The sequence below is a fragment of the Malus sylvestris genome, chromosome 5, assembly GCF_916048215.2.
Source record: "Malus sylvestris chromosome 5, drMalSylv7.2, whole genome shotgun sequence".
Taxonomy (NCBI): domain Eukaryota; kingdom Viridiplantae; phylum Streptophyta; class Magnoliopsida; order Rosales; family Rosaceae; genus Malus; species Malus sylvestris.
The window spans coordinates 27,466,012-27,480,820 of NC_062264.1; the positions used below are offsets into that span (position 1 = coordinate 27,466,012).

The window sequence follows — 14,809 nt, forward strand, 5'->3', positions numbered from 1 at the left end:
TGAATGTCATGTGGGTTGTTAAGTAGCCTTGAACCTAGTAAATTCATGTTGTTAAGTTCTAATAATTGATTGAGGAATGCTATGCTTTTCGATTTGAACATACTGTGATAAACGTCAAAGTGTAATGAATGGTGAACTACGAATGGCTTGATCCTTATTGAGGGTACGTAGGCAGTCTAACGAGAATGTTAAATGCAGCCATGAAGTGTACAAAAAAATAACTACTCAATTTGAGGCTTGAGCGTGCTTGGTACATATTCTGGAGGCGGGTATGTTAGATATACAGATACTTAGTGACGTCACGTGTCGATCCTGAACGTATGTCAAGATTGGAGCGTGACACAATATACATGAAAATTTGAATTGAACCGCCAATTCGAGAAATCAGAATCGTCTAAGACTGGGGGGAAGGGGTTTACAAAGTCGGCGCTTCGTCTTCGTCCTTCGCACACTTCAAGACAGTGTCGTTCGGGTGCAAACGCCTAACATCCAACACCGATCTCCCTGACCAAGACCCCTTCGATTCCCATTTTTCCAATTTTTTCAATTTCATAAAACAACTCACTGTTTCATACAAATATCATACAACCTTCTCTCTTTTTTTTTTTTCTTTCAGTTCCTTATATATCAATAAAGGACTTCCTTTAACAGGGGATGACCATTCCCGTTTCTATATGTAGAAATGATATACCAATGAGATCAAAATATGGATACACGAGCGGAGGGAACCAGAACCGGGATTAGCCGTCCTTATTGGGCGCAGGACTTCCTCTTATCACGACTAAACGGAAAAGAGATATCTGATTGGAGAGTCAATGTGGGACCTTAAAGCAGGTGAGAAACCGATAGACACTTTACTATTGATTTTTTGCTTACTTAGTACACTCAAAAGGACATTTTAGCTAGATGTTACCTCGTTTACTCCGGATAAATTCAAATCACCATTTACCAGGTGGGCACAAAGAATTCTAGCCACATAAACGATTGGAAAGCGAAGTCCTGCTCAACAGGTGAACTACTGAGCTGCACGATATTGACGCATTTGGGGCCAAAGTAAGAAATGAGATAAGTTCATTAATTGACGTGACATATATACACATCACTTGCCATAAACACGCAATCAATTATCAACTTCATTTTTCTTTCATTTAACAATGAGTCACATGAAATCCCAAAATAACAAGGAAAGCTACCTGTCATATGCCACACAACGCGTTGCATGTCTCCCATCAGAATGCTTTAGGTTGTTACTAACAAATTCTAGCAATGTAGGAATCAGAAAAGGTAAACATAACATAGACAAAGCATTAACGTATGGTGCTGATTACATCCTCACGCCGATCCAATTGTGCAAGAGGAATGAAACCAAACCATCATACGCGTAACGTGAAACAACCTTAAGCATATGCCAACCACGACTTTATGAAGAATTACAGGAAGGCGTCCTTCTCGAGCAACTTTAGTACGTCGTTTTGGTTGTTCAGCTTGGCAACGTCGATCGGAGTCTTGCCATCCATGTTCTGGAGAGTGCTGCAGATTCCAAAAACAAAAAAGTATTGAGTAACCTAAGAGTGGGGCAAAATATAATTCATATAGAAAACTTAAAATGTTAACAAAGGGCTTACACAGCTGCGCCATTCTCAAGTAGAAGTGCCACGCATTCCTTCCTGCCATAACCGGCTGCATAATGAAGTGCGGTGTTTTTGTTCTTATCAAGAGCATCGACTCTTGCTCCAGCCTCGAGTAGAACTTGAGCACACTTCACCTGAAATAATAAACATATAAATACCACTGTATATTAAGGTAGAAAACCAACGTACTCTATCCCCCAACCCCTTTTTTCTTCATGAGCATTTAGTTTTAGCAGTAGCTTGTGCTTGTATCTGAACTGCATGATTGACCCATATGCGCAAATGCTCCATTACCCGACGATAACAAGTATCGTCACGCAGAAACAAGTAAAAAGAGAGGGACTCCGAAAGATCTCATACCTCACCATATCCGCATGCAAAATGTAATGCTGTCCTCCCTTCTGAATCTTCCTCATCCTTGTCAGCACCAGAGGCTAGGGCAGCTTTCAAACCCTATTTGACAGATTGAAAACTTAAGCACTTGCACATCTGCTAACTTGGACTAGACATGTCGAATATATACAAATCAAAGTTTAGCAAACAGGTATATTCCCTGACACCATATGCTACGAAATCAGAACTCATGCAAGCTAACTAATAGGCCTAATTAGCATGAAAAGCCTGGGATGAAAACCAATGAGTTTGAAAACAGAAATAAGTTTAAAAAAAAAAAATAGATAAACATATTAAAAAGGGTGGTGCTATCCGGGTAAGTTCTGAAATTTTTCAAATACCATAATCATTCTTCAATTGCAAAATTTCTTATTAACAGCAAGATCCAACTAAATGGCACATGAAAGGGGTTAAGAGCAGACAATGGTGTATTCTACCTCCACATCACCAACACTAGCAGTTTGATGAACAATTGATTCATCTTCATTTCCAGCATCTTCAGCTTCTTCTGGTGGTTCAGCAGAAGTAGCTGCATCCCCAACTGCAAGACCCATTGCTTCTCCCAACTTCTGCAAAACATCTTTATCGTTCCAGTATCTGCAAAGCAGAATTTCCTTCTTTAGCTCACCCAAAGTTTGTACTCAAGTAAACCCAATTCCAATACCATGTGTTAAGAAAGAAAAAGTTAAAGCTCAAGCGTATGGTTCCCAACTTCCATAACATAACAAATCTAGGATTACTAACCTCATCATAGCAGCTGGACCACCAGTTTCTATTTCTTCCAAAATAGGCTTCAAAGAAGGATCTTCTTTGATACGTGACATGCGTTCCTCAAGCTGATCTTTGCTTGATGGATTGGCGAAACTCTCAAGCATGGTATTCATAGATGGATCCTGCAGTAGAAAAATCAATAAGCTTGAAATTTCAATCAACCAAACGACTTCCATTTACAAATCTAAGAATAAATCAAATATAATCACAAATGCAGAAAGACCGGATATACCTGCATCAATGCATTACCGAGGCGCTCGGCCATGGTCATGAACTGAGGATTCTGCATAACCTGTTGCATGGTGGAATAGTATTCTTGGCTATCAAACTGAGGGACACCTTCATCAACTGACACACCTTGAAAAGTTTTCTGAAGTTGTTCTGCCATCTGATTGAATGAAGGATCTTTTGATATCTGTTCAGCTAGTTCCTTTATGCTAGGATCCTGTGCATATGACATATAAGACACTTGTGAGCAAGAACCACAGACTGATTGAACTTCAGAACTCAAGCTCTCAACATTAAAATTTTTAAAGTTATATTAGTACTTGAGTTTTGGATTGGTAGCACAGTTTCACCCATTTCACATCGAGGCATAATGCCCCCATTACTAGAGAATTCAATACATTGTGAAATGGATGGCATAGTGCACATTGCTCGCTGAAATTCAGCGTAAAAAAAGCCTATGCACAGCTATAGATGTCCGAGAGAATTGGATAAATTATACTTTTAATTTTTAATTATAATCGAAATTATTCTTCTGGCGTGCTCAGTCATTCAACTGTTTTCAAACTCAAAATGTAATAGAAGCAATAACATACATTCAGCAAGCCAGTCATGGCTGAGAAATCAAAAGGATTGGGAGGAAATCCACCCTCTGGAAGTTGGAAAGGGGTAGCCCCTGGTTGTCCAGACAGTGAGTCTCCAGACGATGCCTCAGACTTGGAACTTTTGTTCTCTGTTGTTTCAGGTTTGGAGCTTTTGTTCTCTGTTGGAACTGGCTTTTCGCCTGAAAAATGTAAGATGAACGTGAGAGTGGCACACTCAAAAAATTCCAAAAGACATTTCCGTCTTCAGCATTCAGTTCAAATGAAAAAAAAAAACAAATAACAAAAGGATATGGGTAATAGTAATCCAACTAGCCAATTATCAAGCTTCAGTATAAATCCGATTCCCCGCTCACCTATACCCTTGGTAATTTGGATTTTCAGATTTATATATGAACGTGAGAGTGGCACACTCAACCCAAACAAACTGCTTCACCGCTCACCTATACCCTTGGTGCTATAAATCCGAATAAAAAACCAATATATAAAACTGGCTACTAACCAAAGCATCCTTTGATCAATTTAAGAATCATATAAAATTAAACACCAAAATCTGCAAGAATTTTCAGCAAAACAAAGAATACTTCTGTCCCACCGTCGTACATCCTATTCCAATCCAGCTCCTACATGTATATGTATACATATTATATATATTGTTTTAGATCAATCAACCTCAGCAGATTGACAGAAATCCAGATATGCTTGAATATCCAATCAAATCAACACACAAAAATATAATTCAACAGTATGACGCAAAACAGCAAGCATACCAGCAGCAGCAGGAGCATCCTTCTGCGTGGAAGCCATGGGAGCAGCTGAATCGACAGATCAATCAATTGCCAATCAGAAAACAATGATTCAAGAAATTCACACAATCGATTGGGGAAAGTGCGAAAATGATCGAACCTGATAATCCCGATGCGATGCGGTGGGGATTGAAGCGGGGAAAGTGAGTGAAGCAGGAGGTCCTCCGCAGCACGCAAAGAAGCGAATGCTTCAGAGACTTGACGAAGGGGTAGAGAGAGAGAGAGAGAGTGAGAGAGAGAGATCCTCGCACGCTTCGCTCTGGCTGTTGTGAATTGAGAAAAATGATGAAATCACTGTTTTTATTTATTTTATTATTTTATTATTTTATATATGTATATATGTCGATATATCTATCTATATAATCTCGCTCGCTATCTATTAGTCTTATCTAGGGGTAGCTAGCAGCTCACCACAACGACTCGGTGGGCCATCTCAATCCCCATCCCCTTCCCAATTCCCAAATGAATGGCTCTTTCTTCCCTATTGTTGACCAAATTACTCTTTTGCCTTTTGGGCTTTACAAACATATGGCCCACTCAATTTGCTCTATTTTCTCTTCACAACTTTTGGACCTGTCAATAGATTGAATTTTTGCCCTATTTTGACTCGAATTCGATGTAACTAAGACGATATGAATCACGATTTTCAATCCAATTATCTGAATAAGATCTGAACTTGATAATCTGATTATAAATGGATCTAGATATAAATTAAGACTGATCTAATAATAATCTGATCTCACTTAATATAACATATTATTTGATTTATATATATTTTTTTATACATTTATATCCTATTTTCTTATTATTCAACGTAAAATTTTCCTTTCAAAATATAATACACAATGAGGTTACTAATGATATTTCAATTTATTCTAGGTCTTAAATTAAATCTGATAAGAATTCGATTCGATTTGAATTCAATGCTAATTAGATATTGATCAACAAGTTAGATCTATTGATCCATTAATTTGTTTATAAATGGATCCGGATATGGATCAAGGTTGATCTTATCCGAATCCAACCCGTTTACAGTTTACTTTAGGGACGTCTACATTGGTAACAACATCGTCAAATCATGACCCAATTTCGTGGGAGTAGGTCTTAATTTCAAATTTCATACAAGATGCTTGTTGAATAAAAAAATGTTGCAGGGATGTGCCTAGCGACATGTGAGAGGCTAGACGTGCGATTGTATAATGTAGAGTGTGTCAATCAATATTTCACATTTCAATATGCACAGTGTGATCTTGAATTCAAATCTCATTTACAAACTTTGTTGAATACAAGAAAATATTATCGTAAAAATTTGCAGTGCGAGATGTGATAGGATGAACGATTGACTGTGCATTGCATGTCGACCACCATCTCACGTCTCACATTGTGCAATTGCAAGAGTCATGCACCCGAGAAAACGATAAGAACATCATAAAACCTAAGTTGGAAGTTTTCTTGTTCACTAGAAAAAGTATAAGCTTTTGTAAGCACGTTGGGAAAATGCCTTACTTTGGAGCTAAGGGGAAGAAATGTATCTTCTAGTAATGATAATTCCTCCCAAATATTTTGTGTGGAATTAAGAATCGTGGACTACGGACCTGAAATTCTTCATCAATCAGTGAGTCGCCCTATGATATTGATATTTTGTCTGTTTTCAAAATAACCAAAACAACATCAATAATAATAATAATATTAAATAAATAAATTATTTAATTAATTATACAATTAAGGAAGGCCATGAGAACCCAAAGTCCGGCCCATATCGTATTGTCATGAGTCCACGAACTTTGTCATCTGACAGAGTCTCCCTGTTTCATGCGCCAAGCCGGCAAAATCCCTTGACCAGGTAACAGCAGAATTACGAACATCCAGAAGAAAAAAAGACACAAGCTTTCCCCTCTGATAATATTGCCAACAATTTATTTCAATGAATCGGAGGATATTGAGTCCGAATCCGATCCTGGGTGAGTGAAGGATGTCCCAAGCTCAAGTTTCCTACAGGTAAATTTCCCAAATTCCATTTTTGTTCTCAATCTGAATCAAATGCCATTTAATTTCTTCATCGAATTCAATTCCTTGGACAATGTTTCATGTTAAATTGTTAATCTTCTCACTGAAATAACCCTTTTTTCATTAATTTTTTTAGTGCTTGAAATCATCTGTTTTGATTGTTGAAGATTGAATGTTTGACCTTCATCACCCTAATAACCTCATTGGGTCAATTGGGGTTTCCTAAAACTTGATTCTAATCTTCAGAAATTGCATTTGAAGTTTAAGTGCACCTTGTTGGTACAAATTGATGATTGCCCAAATGTGCATGTTGTGCTAATCCTTAATTAGTTTTCTGGGTTCCTGAAACTGAAATGTACAATGCTTGATTGTTATGCTGAAATTGGTTGGTTTTATTTTTTGAATCTGTTACAGTTGTGGTTCTTGTGCATACCCTTTGAACTTGTCGTCTTCGAATCGATTGACCTCTGAGTCTGGCATAGGCTCTAACTATCAAAAGTCCATCAAGAAAGGTTTTATTTCATTCCTTACAGTTGATCTTAGTCGGTTCACTCAGGTTGATGAGGTAAACTGTTTTCCAGTTTCTTGGGGTCGTTACCGTTCAAAGACTAAACTCTTATGCCGTAAATGTGGGGTTCATATCGGTTATGGATATGGAGAGTCTTCTGTTCTTTGTGGTTTTGACTCTCCCAACTCATCATCTACTTCATCTTGTAGAAAGTTCAATATAAAAATACGAGCTCTACAACCTTCGGAAGAGTGCTAACATGAAACCTACTTGTAGTTCTACTACTTATTCTCTTACCACCATCATGGACTTGCCTGATGATTGCCTCGTCTTTATTTTCCAATGCCTTGATTCTGGCTCTGACCGTGAGTCCTTTGGCTTGACTTGTCATCGATGTCTTCGCATTCAAAATCTTAGTCGTCGATCCTTACAATTTCAATGTTCATTCAAACAACTTGACATTTCTTCATTATCACATTCAAATACCAATGTTACCATTAGAACCTTCCATCTTCACCGGCTTCTTACCCGTTTTCAACATTTACACTCATTGTCCCTCTCTGGGTGCACAGAGCTACCTGATTCAGGCTTGTCCCACTTGGTGAATTATGGTTCACATTTGCACACCCTTAACCTGGAGTGTTGTTTAGGTATTACTGATCGTGGGTTGGCTATGGTAGCTGCTGGTTGCCCCTCGTTGCAAGTTATCAGCCTTTACCGTTGCCAAATTACTGATTTGGGGTTAGAAAAGTTGGCTAGTTCTTGCTCAGTTCTAAAGGATGTGAATCTCTTGTACTGCTATTTTATTTCTGATCATGGGCTAAGAGCTATTTCACAAGGCTGTCATGAACTTCAAGCGGTTAAAATATCACATTGTAAGGGCATAAATGGTGTTGGCTTTAATGGTTGCTCGTCAACTTTAGCTTATGTAGAAGCCGAATCATGTAAGCTTGAGCCAGAAGGTATTTTGGGCATTGTAAGTGGGGGCGGGATTGAATATTTGAATTTATCTGGTTTAATCTTGCAAAATGGCAGAAATGGTTTGGCAGCGATTGGGAGAGGATTTGCCTCCCGTCTTAAAATTCTTAACCTTCGGCTTTGTAGAACTATTGGCGATGAGTCGATTGTAGCAGTTGCAGAATGTTGTCCACTACTTCAAGAATGGAACTTGGCATTGTGTCATGAGGTCAAAATAGTGGGATGGTCATCTATCGGGATGAATTGTCACAAATTGGAGAAGCTTCACGTCAACCGATGTCGGAATTTATGTGATCGGGGTTTAGAGGCTTTGCGAAATGGATGCAAACAACTATCCGTTTTGTACATGAACGGTTGTCCTAAGATTACTTCAACAGCAATAGAGTTGTTCAAATGTTACAGGAGTGATGTTACCATTAAGAATGAAGAGAAAATGTGTATAGGTCCCATCTGGGAATTGAGATGATAGTGGATGAGAAAACAATTTGACTTATTTGATATGAAATTGTCTATTATTTTCTGAATATTCAACTTGCTTCGTGCAAGAAATGTGAATTTCCAATTGATAATTTGTGAAATTAATTTTGTGATGAATTTTCATATGGATTAGTTTTAGATTAATTATTGTGCTTGCACTTGCCGAAAGTGACTGAATCACATATCAATCAATTATTGTGCTTGCGATGTCAACGTGCTGTCTCTTTGCACCTAATTTTGAACTTCCTTTTCATATATTTAGATCAGAATTGTTTTAGAATATGACTTCATCAAACAAAAAAAAGGATAATATTGACAGAAAAATAAGTCACATAAAATGTAAATATTCTTAATTCAGATAAATCTAAACTTATTATCAGCAAAAAAAACAAAAAAAAACATAAAACATAAAAAAGTTTATTTTCTCAATAGCATCTGTGTCAACTTCTGCGTATCATGATGTTGCTCAAAACCCTACTGAAGTTTTTATTGGGAATCTGTGTGTGGACTTGGAGGACTTCTATGGCATAGTAATACCGCTCCTAGGGCATTCCGTGCAATGATACTACGCCATGTGGAGAAAAAACATTTGTTTGCTTCGATTCAGATCAATCTTTTCATATCAATTTTTTGAGATATTGTTTTAGAAAACAAGTCTTTTCAGATGTTCGACCTCATTTCTGATGTGATAATTCAAGGCTGTCATTAAACAACAAAATTAAGAATATATATTAGTCAGAGATCATAGTTCATGATAACTTAGTTGTCAACTAAATGCAAGGTTCCTCTTGAAGAAACGCTTTTTAATAGTAAACGGTTAAGAGCATTCACTCCTACCGTCGAGGTTCTGCGTTTGATTCACCCGTCATTAGTAATGCCACTTGTGTGTGTGTGTGTGTTTTATGTTGTCTGCATTTTAATGAAACAAAGTTAAAGTCAAAATGATCATTGAGATTTGCACAACTCTTCACTTTGATCCCTGAGATTTGAAATCAATACAAGTGGTCCATGAGATTGTCCACCATCAATTATTTTGGTCATTCCGTTAATAGTTGTGTTAAATAAAGATTAAAATGACAAAACTACCCTCAATTTAATAAATAATATGCCAAAATTATTTGACAAAAATTGAAGGTATTTTTGTCATTTTATCCTTATTTAATAGAGATTTTTCACGGAATGACTAAAATGATTGATGATAGACAATCTTAGGGACCAATTCTATCGATTTCAAATCTCAGTGATCAAAATGAGAAATACAAATCTTAGAGACTATTTTGGATAAAAAGCCTAGAAGAAAACTAGGGAAAAGTCCTTACTGTCTTGCAATTGAATATCTTCCAAAATATTGTGTAGACATCCTTTCAATCTATTGTTGTCTGCAGTTATGCAACGGGTGTCTTCCTGCTCAAGAAAGAAAAAGATAACGAAAATTTGTCGCCGTACATAATTCCAATGGGGCATATAGATCGGGCCGTTAGCGTTCACTCCTACACCCCTGTCTTGCATTTGATTCCCGATCTGCTAATATCACCGGTATAAAAATGCAAGGAATATTTAAGGGTGCTAAATCATGTTGATTTACCTTCCATAGTTCCAACTGAGCAATCAGAGCAGCTGCTTCAAACTGCAACTTTTGTACGTTGCATTCAAGCGTCTGAACGTACACCTTCTTCCTTTGCTTTGACTTCATAGCCGACCTCCGGTTAGTCATAATCCTACAGATTTTAAAAATTAACGTAAGCATGTCACCGACGTTGATTTAGAACAATTTCTAGCATTACAAGTAACAAAAAACGTTGATTTAGAACAATTTCTAGCATTACGAGTAACAAAAATTCTCGAAAATATACCTTTTCGCAAGCTTTGGATCCCGTTGGGCGACTTCTTCAATAACTGCAGCCGTCCGTTTTTTTGGTGCTGGGGATTGAGATGACATGGTCATCTTTGGAGAAAGTTGAACTTGAACCATACATTGTGCTAATGCTACCTCTTCTCAAGCAATGAGAGAATTTGTAACTTGCACAAAATCCAATGGAATTCCTCAACTAGTAAAGTTGTAGTGACAGCCATTATATATGTACTCTCATGGGATTGGGGGTAGGGTAAAATTATGGGATTTATTTCCATAAATAGGATGGTAAAAATTGCAGACACATTGAATAATGGCTAGGAATTGAATTTCTGTGTGTTTATGTTAATGTTTTGTAATCCAGGAACTGGGGCTTATGGATTGAGTGCTTAGTAAACAAGGAAATATGTTCATACTAATTTCCGAGCTTCTAATCCGTGATCTAAACGGACCCGAAATGGAAGAAATTAGGACAGTGTACTATACCGAAATTAACATTTCCGAATAACCCTAGATGGGATATTGTGATGTACATGAGAACTGGTTAATGGAGTTTCCTCTTGCACCCGATGTTCTATGTTCGATTCATTCATCCAATATTGCTTGTATAGAAACATAAAAACTGATTAATAAGATTTCCTCTTCCACCGGATGTCTCACGTTCGATTCATTCCTCTAACACCACTTGTATAGAAACATAAAAACCAATTAATACCATTTCCTCATGCAGCCGATGCCCTATATTTGATTCATTCCCCAATATTACTTGTGTACAATATAAAAATCGATTAATACCATTTCCTCATGCAGCCGATGTTCTACATTTGATTCATTCCCCCATTATCGCTTGTATAGAAATATAAAAACCGATTAAAGCATTTTCTCTTGCACTCATTGCCCTACATTTGATTCATTTCCCCCAATATTACTTGTATAGAAACATAAAAACCGTTTAATAGCATTTTCTCTTGCACTCGTTGTGCTACATTTGATTTATTTCCCATAATATCGCTTGTATAGAACATAAAAACTGATTAAAAGCATTTGCTCTTGCACCCAATGTCCTATGTTTCATTCATTCCCCCAATATCGCTAGACTCGCTACTTGTTTAGAAATATGGAAAACCGATTAATAGCATTTCCTCTTCCACTTGTTGTCCTACATTTGATTCATTTCCCAAGTATCGCTTGTAAAGAAACATAAAATCCGATTAATCACATTTTCTCTGCACCCTATGTCCTATGTTTGATTCATTCCTTGTGAAATCCCATCCCCAAATTTTACTATTTAAAATTACGTATTTTGTTGTTTGGATTAAAACTTGAACTTTGGGCTCAAAGGAGGAGTTGGCCCAAAGGGAGGCCTAGAAGGAGAGCTAGCCGAAGCCCAGAAAGCAGAAAAGGCCCTTTCCGACTAGGTGCATGCCATGTGAACCACTTGCTCACCTACTTTGAAACCAAGTGGTATAGACCAGCCAGCTCATCAGCCCAAAAGCACTTTACAGTGGCAGTACAAGTAAATAGCTGATGAGTCACTACCCTTCAAGATGCATTCGGGCAGGATTACTGCTACAGGAGGCCAAGCCAAAGTGTCTATAAAAGAAGAAAGAGAAATCAGAAAAGGGACACTCAATCAAACAAACAAATACAAGCACAAACTCTGCTCAAAACCAGATTTGCCTTCAAACGAAGCTGTAGTTAGCCCAAGCCTTCATCCATTTCGGGATAAACCCTCACCAAAAGCCTTTGTAATAGCTCTGCTACCTTGTCTTAAGCTTGTTGTAGTATCGATTTCTCTCTGCAAACTCATCTCCCTACCCCTTTTCTAAAGCTCTCAAACCCCTTGATAAATCACAAAGATAGGAAGTTGTAAGACGATCAGCCTTGCCCGACCCTCTTTGTTTTTGTCTTTTCATTCATTAGCCTAGAAATATGTTGTATACTTCCAGTTATATTCAAGTTATTTCTAGTAAGATGACTATTAAAAGACTCTCTCAGCTCTTGAATCCGATTTGAATATATCTTCACAGTTCAAACCAAATCTAAGTTCTAAGCCCTCGTGCATGTAAGATTGATCATTTAAAAGTCCTTGGCCTCAAGGCATAAAAAAGAATCTTATGTGGACTTAACCCATCCACGACAAGCTTTGATAAACAAGAAGTCTGAAGTTACTTGGGGTGCAAGTAATCGACCTATCTCTCAGTTTTATTTCTATTATATTATGATTATCGTAGAACGTTTGAGTATATAAGGAATTCTGATGGGAAGCCTCAAGGCCTATACCTAAGGCCCCACAAAGGCACCTATTTGGATTCATTCTGCTCTTCGGGCTCGGGCAATCAGAAGTATAATAGTCATAATACTTCTGCAATCAATAAAACAAGCATTATATGTTCGAGTATTGGGTTAGTTATTGACAGGAAGCCTTAAGGCCTACACCTAAGGCCCCACAAAGGCACATGTCATGACTAACACGGTCCCTCGGGTATATATACAACTAAAACTAAACATCCGTTTTACATCTGCCATGCTGAAGATGGCAGTGGCACGCCTGAGCACTTAAAAGTTAATCTTGATTGTGAGCCTCAAGGCCTACACCTAAGGCCCCACGAAGGCACCTTTCAAAGTTAACTTTGTCCTTCTCTTTCAGCTTTGCCCGACAAACCTTGCCCGATAAGCCCGCAAGTGAAGCAGAAGCCCGACAGAAAGCATCAACCGGCGTCAACCTCTCGGGGAGCTGTGTGCTCGTCGGCTAGGAAACATCCCCAGCGGAAATTCTAGCCACGAACATTTGTATTTCGTATTCTTATTCGTTGTTTCGACGCATTTGTATTTGCGGCATATAATTTTTTTCAATAAGTAAAATGATGAAAAAGCCCATAATGAATTAAATGGATTTTTAATACATATTTCAATAGTACTTGTCGATATGAACGCGTGGGCGCAAACGGAATGTAATTTGGAGTTATAACGAAGAAGTTATAAACGAGCAAAGATAAGGGCGAAACGGTTATTTGAGTATTATCTAGAAGGCTCCAGATTTGCTGGAGCAATTATCTGTGGTGCCACGTGTGTGGCTATGATGGAAAGGAAAGGAAAGAAAATGAGGGGTACGGACCAATGAGAAAAGGGGGGAAATAAGGGAAATGAGGGGGGGAACGGACGAAACAGGAGAGGGGAAATGAGAGAAATGAGAGATGGGGAAAACCAGGTGACCAGAGAAGATATCTGGCAGTTTTTCGTCATTTTTCCGGTGATTTTCACCGAGCCACCACCTGGAAACTTCACATCAGCCTTCCCTTTCCATTTTCCACCCAAGTTTGATGGGGGTTTTGGCCCCGTATCTCGGAGAATGACAGATGGGGGTTCGAGAGAGCCACGAACGGCGATCCGCCGATCCTGCAGCCTTCACCGACAATTACCACCAGCTGTTGACACCTCTTGAACCCATGAGCAAGGCCCAAACACTAGTAAGAGCATTGGAGCATCAGTGGAGACAAATCGACAACCACCAAAATCTAGGGTTTCAGGTGATCCACGACTGATTTCAGGTGTTTCCCGACCGAATTGGACTTCGGCCCAGGTATGAAAATTGTTCCTCTCATTGAGCTCTATTTTCCTTTAAAATTTGATGATTTTTAGAGTTAGTTAGAAAATTGAGTTTCCGTTCGTCGAAAACCGCCACCCGCGGCGGTGAGTGGCCAGTGGGTCGATGATGATATTGTAAGTTACATTAGATGTCCTGATTTCATATTCAATATCCACTTGATGTGATTTGATTGTTTGAACCTATTTTCATAATAGTACGCCACTTGAATATTACATGAATCGACGATCCGACTGTTGGATCGTCACCAAACTTTAACACGTTATAGTACGTAATTTTTTTAGGACCATAGAAACTTACGGATTGGAAATCCGACGTACGGATCTTCCCGAATTGAATTTCTAAGTTTGTAAAACCAAACGTTGACAGCTGTTAACTACATTGCAAAGATGAAGGATTTGTACAGAGAAAAAGGAAGAAGGCAGAGAGAAACAAGAGAGATTCTAGAGAGAGAGTGTTTAGAGAGAATAGGAATTGTATTGATTGAATGAATCTTTACAACTATGAGACAACAGTTTATATAGAAATCCTAACCACTTTAATCAAATACTAACTACCTAACTATATTACTAACGTATTACATTTTTACCCTTAATACTCCCCGTCAATCTCAACTGGGGTAACCCAGTTTGAGATTGGAAGAACAACTGCAATCACTGTTAGGAAACCCAGAAAAACAGAACAACTTGAACCAACTGCAACCTTGATTCTGCAAATATGGAAATGATCTCGAACCTGTTCTGAATAACGAGTTTGTTATAACTGCAGAGCAGCAGTGAACATCAATCTGCCCCAAATATATGCACTGACTCACTGCCCCAAACTCAATCTGCAAGCCCAGTAGGAAGCACATCCAAAAGTCTAATATTCCTCTGCCTTGTGCAGGAGCTTCAATCAAAGAACAGCCTCTTATAAAATTGTAACACACCCTCAGGCCGGTTATAACAATTTC

General features: G+C 38.2%; 4 protein-coding genes across 4 annotated transcripts; 2 read left to right on the forward strand and 2 right to left on the reverse strand.

Moving 5' to 3' along the window:
• Positions 1-1,124: 1,124 nt before the first annotated feature.
• LOC126621390 (ankyrin repeat domain-containing protein 2B-like) lies at positions 1,125-4,721 on the reverse strand. Its single transcript, XM_050289898.1, has 9 exons — positions 4,529-4,721; positions 4,393-4,437; positions 3,617-3,804; positions 3,028-3,240; positions 2,769-2,917; positions 2,462-2,621; positions 1,992-2,084; positions 1,626-1,765; positions 1,125-1,530 (listed from the first exon to the last, which is right to left on the reverse strand). Exons 2-9 carry the CDS (start codon positions 4,427-4,429, stop codon positions 1,431-1,433), a joined length of 1,080 nt encoding a protein of 359 aa, XP_050145855.1. The 5' UTR covers positions 4,430-4,437; positions 4,529-4,721; the 3' UTR covers positions 1,125-1,430.
• Positions 4,722-6,195: 1,474 nt separating this feature from the next.
• On the forward strand, positions 6,196-7,201 carry LOC126621424 (uncharacterized protein At4g08330, chloroplastic-like). The gene is made up of 2 exons (XM_050289947.1): positions 6,196-6,426; positions 6,850-7,201. Exons 1-2 carry the CDS (start codon positions 6,401-6,403, stop codon positions 7,199-7,201), a joined length of 378 nt encoding a protein of 125 aa, XP_050145904.1. The 5' UTR covers positions 6,196-6,400.
• Position 7,202: 1 nt separating this feature from the next.
• On the forward strand, positions 7,203-8,515 carry LOC126621388 (F-box/LRR-repeat protein 12). The gene has a single exon (XM_050289896.1). The coding sequence runs from the start codon at positions 7,203-7,205 to the stop codon at positions 8,385-8,387; it is 1,185 nt and encodes a 394-aa protein (XP_050145853.1). The 3' UTR covers positions 8,388-8,515.
• Positions 8,516-9,041: 526 nt separating this feature from the next.
• Positions 9,042-10,370, reverse strand: LOC126621426 (probable transcription factor PosF21). The gene is made up of 4 exons (XM_050289949.1): positions 10,252-10,370; positions 9,984-10,116; positions 9,718-9,802; positions 9,042-9,097 (listed from the first exon to the last, which is right to left on the reverse strand). Exons 1-4 carry the CDS (start codon positions 10,368-10,370, stop codon positions 9,042-9,044), a joined length of 393 nt encoding a protein of 130 aa, XP_050145906.1.
• Between the last annotated feature and the right edge of the window lie 4,439 nt (positions 10,371-14,809).

Bases quoted from the DNA above. Each gene is read 5' to 3' on its own strand.
- LOC126621390 (XM_050289898.1), bottom strand. From the start codon at position 4,429: ATGGCTTCCACGCAGAAGGATGCTCCTGCTGCTGCTG. The intron at 2,918-3,027 runs GTATATCCGGTC...TTTCTACTGCAG, and splicing joins TCGGTAATGCATTGATGCAG to GATCCATCTATGAATACCAT. The intron at 2,622-2,768 runs GTTAGTAATCCT...TCTGCTTTGCAG, and splicing joins GGTCCAGCTGCTATGATGAG to ATACTGGAACGATAAAGATG.
- LOC126621424 (XM_050289947.1), top strand. From the start codon at position 6,401: ATGTCCCAAGCTCAAGTTTCCTACAG. The intron at 6,427-6,849 runs GTAAATTTCCCA...AATCTGTTACAG, and splicing joins CAAGCTCAAGTTTCCTACAG to TTGTGGTTCTTGTGCATACC.
- LOC126621388 (XM_050289896.1), top strand. From the start codon at position 7,203: ATGAAACCTACTTGTAGTTCTACTACTTATTCTCTTACCACCATCATG.
- LOC126621426 (XM_050289949.1), bottom strand. From the start codon at position 10,370: ATGGTTCAAGTTCAACTTTCTCCAAAGATGACCATGTCATCTCAATCC. The intron at 10,117-10,251 runs GTATATTTTCGA...TAAAATCTGTAG, and splicing joins GATCCAAAGCTTGCGAAAAG to GATTATGACTAACCGGAGGT. The intron at 9,803-9,983 runs GTAAATCAACAT...TTTCTTGAGCAG, and splicing joins CTCAGTTGGAACTATGGAAG to GAAGACACCCGTTGCATAAC.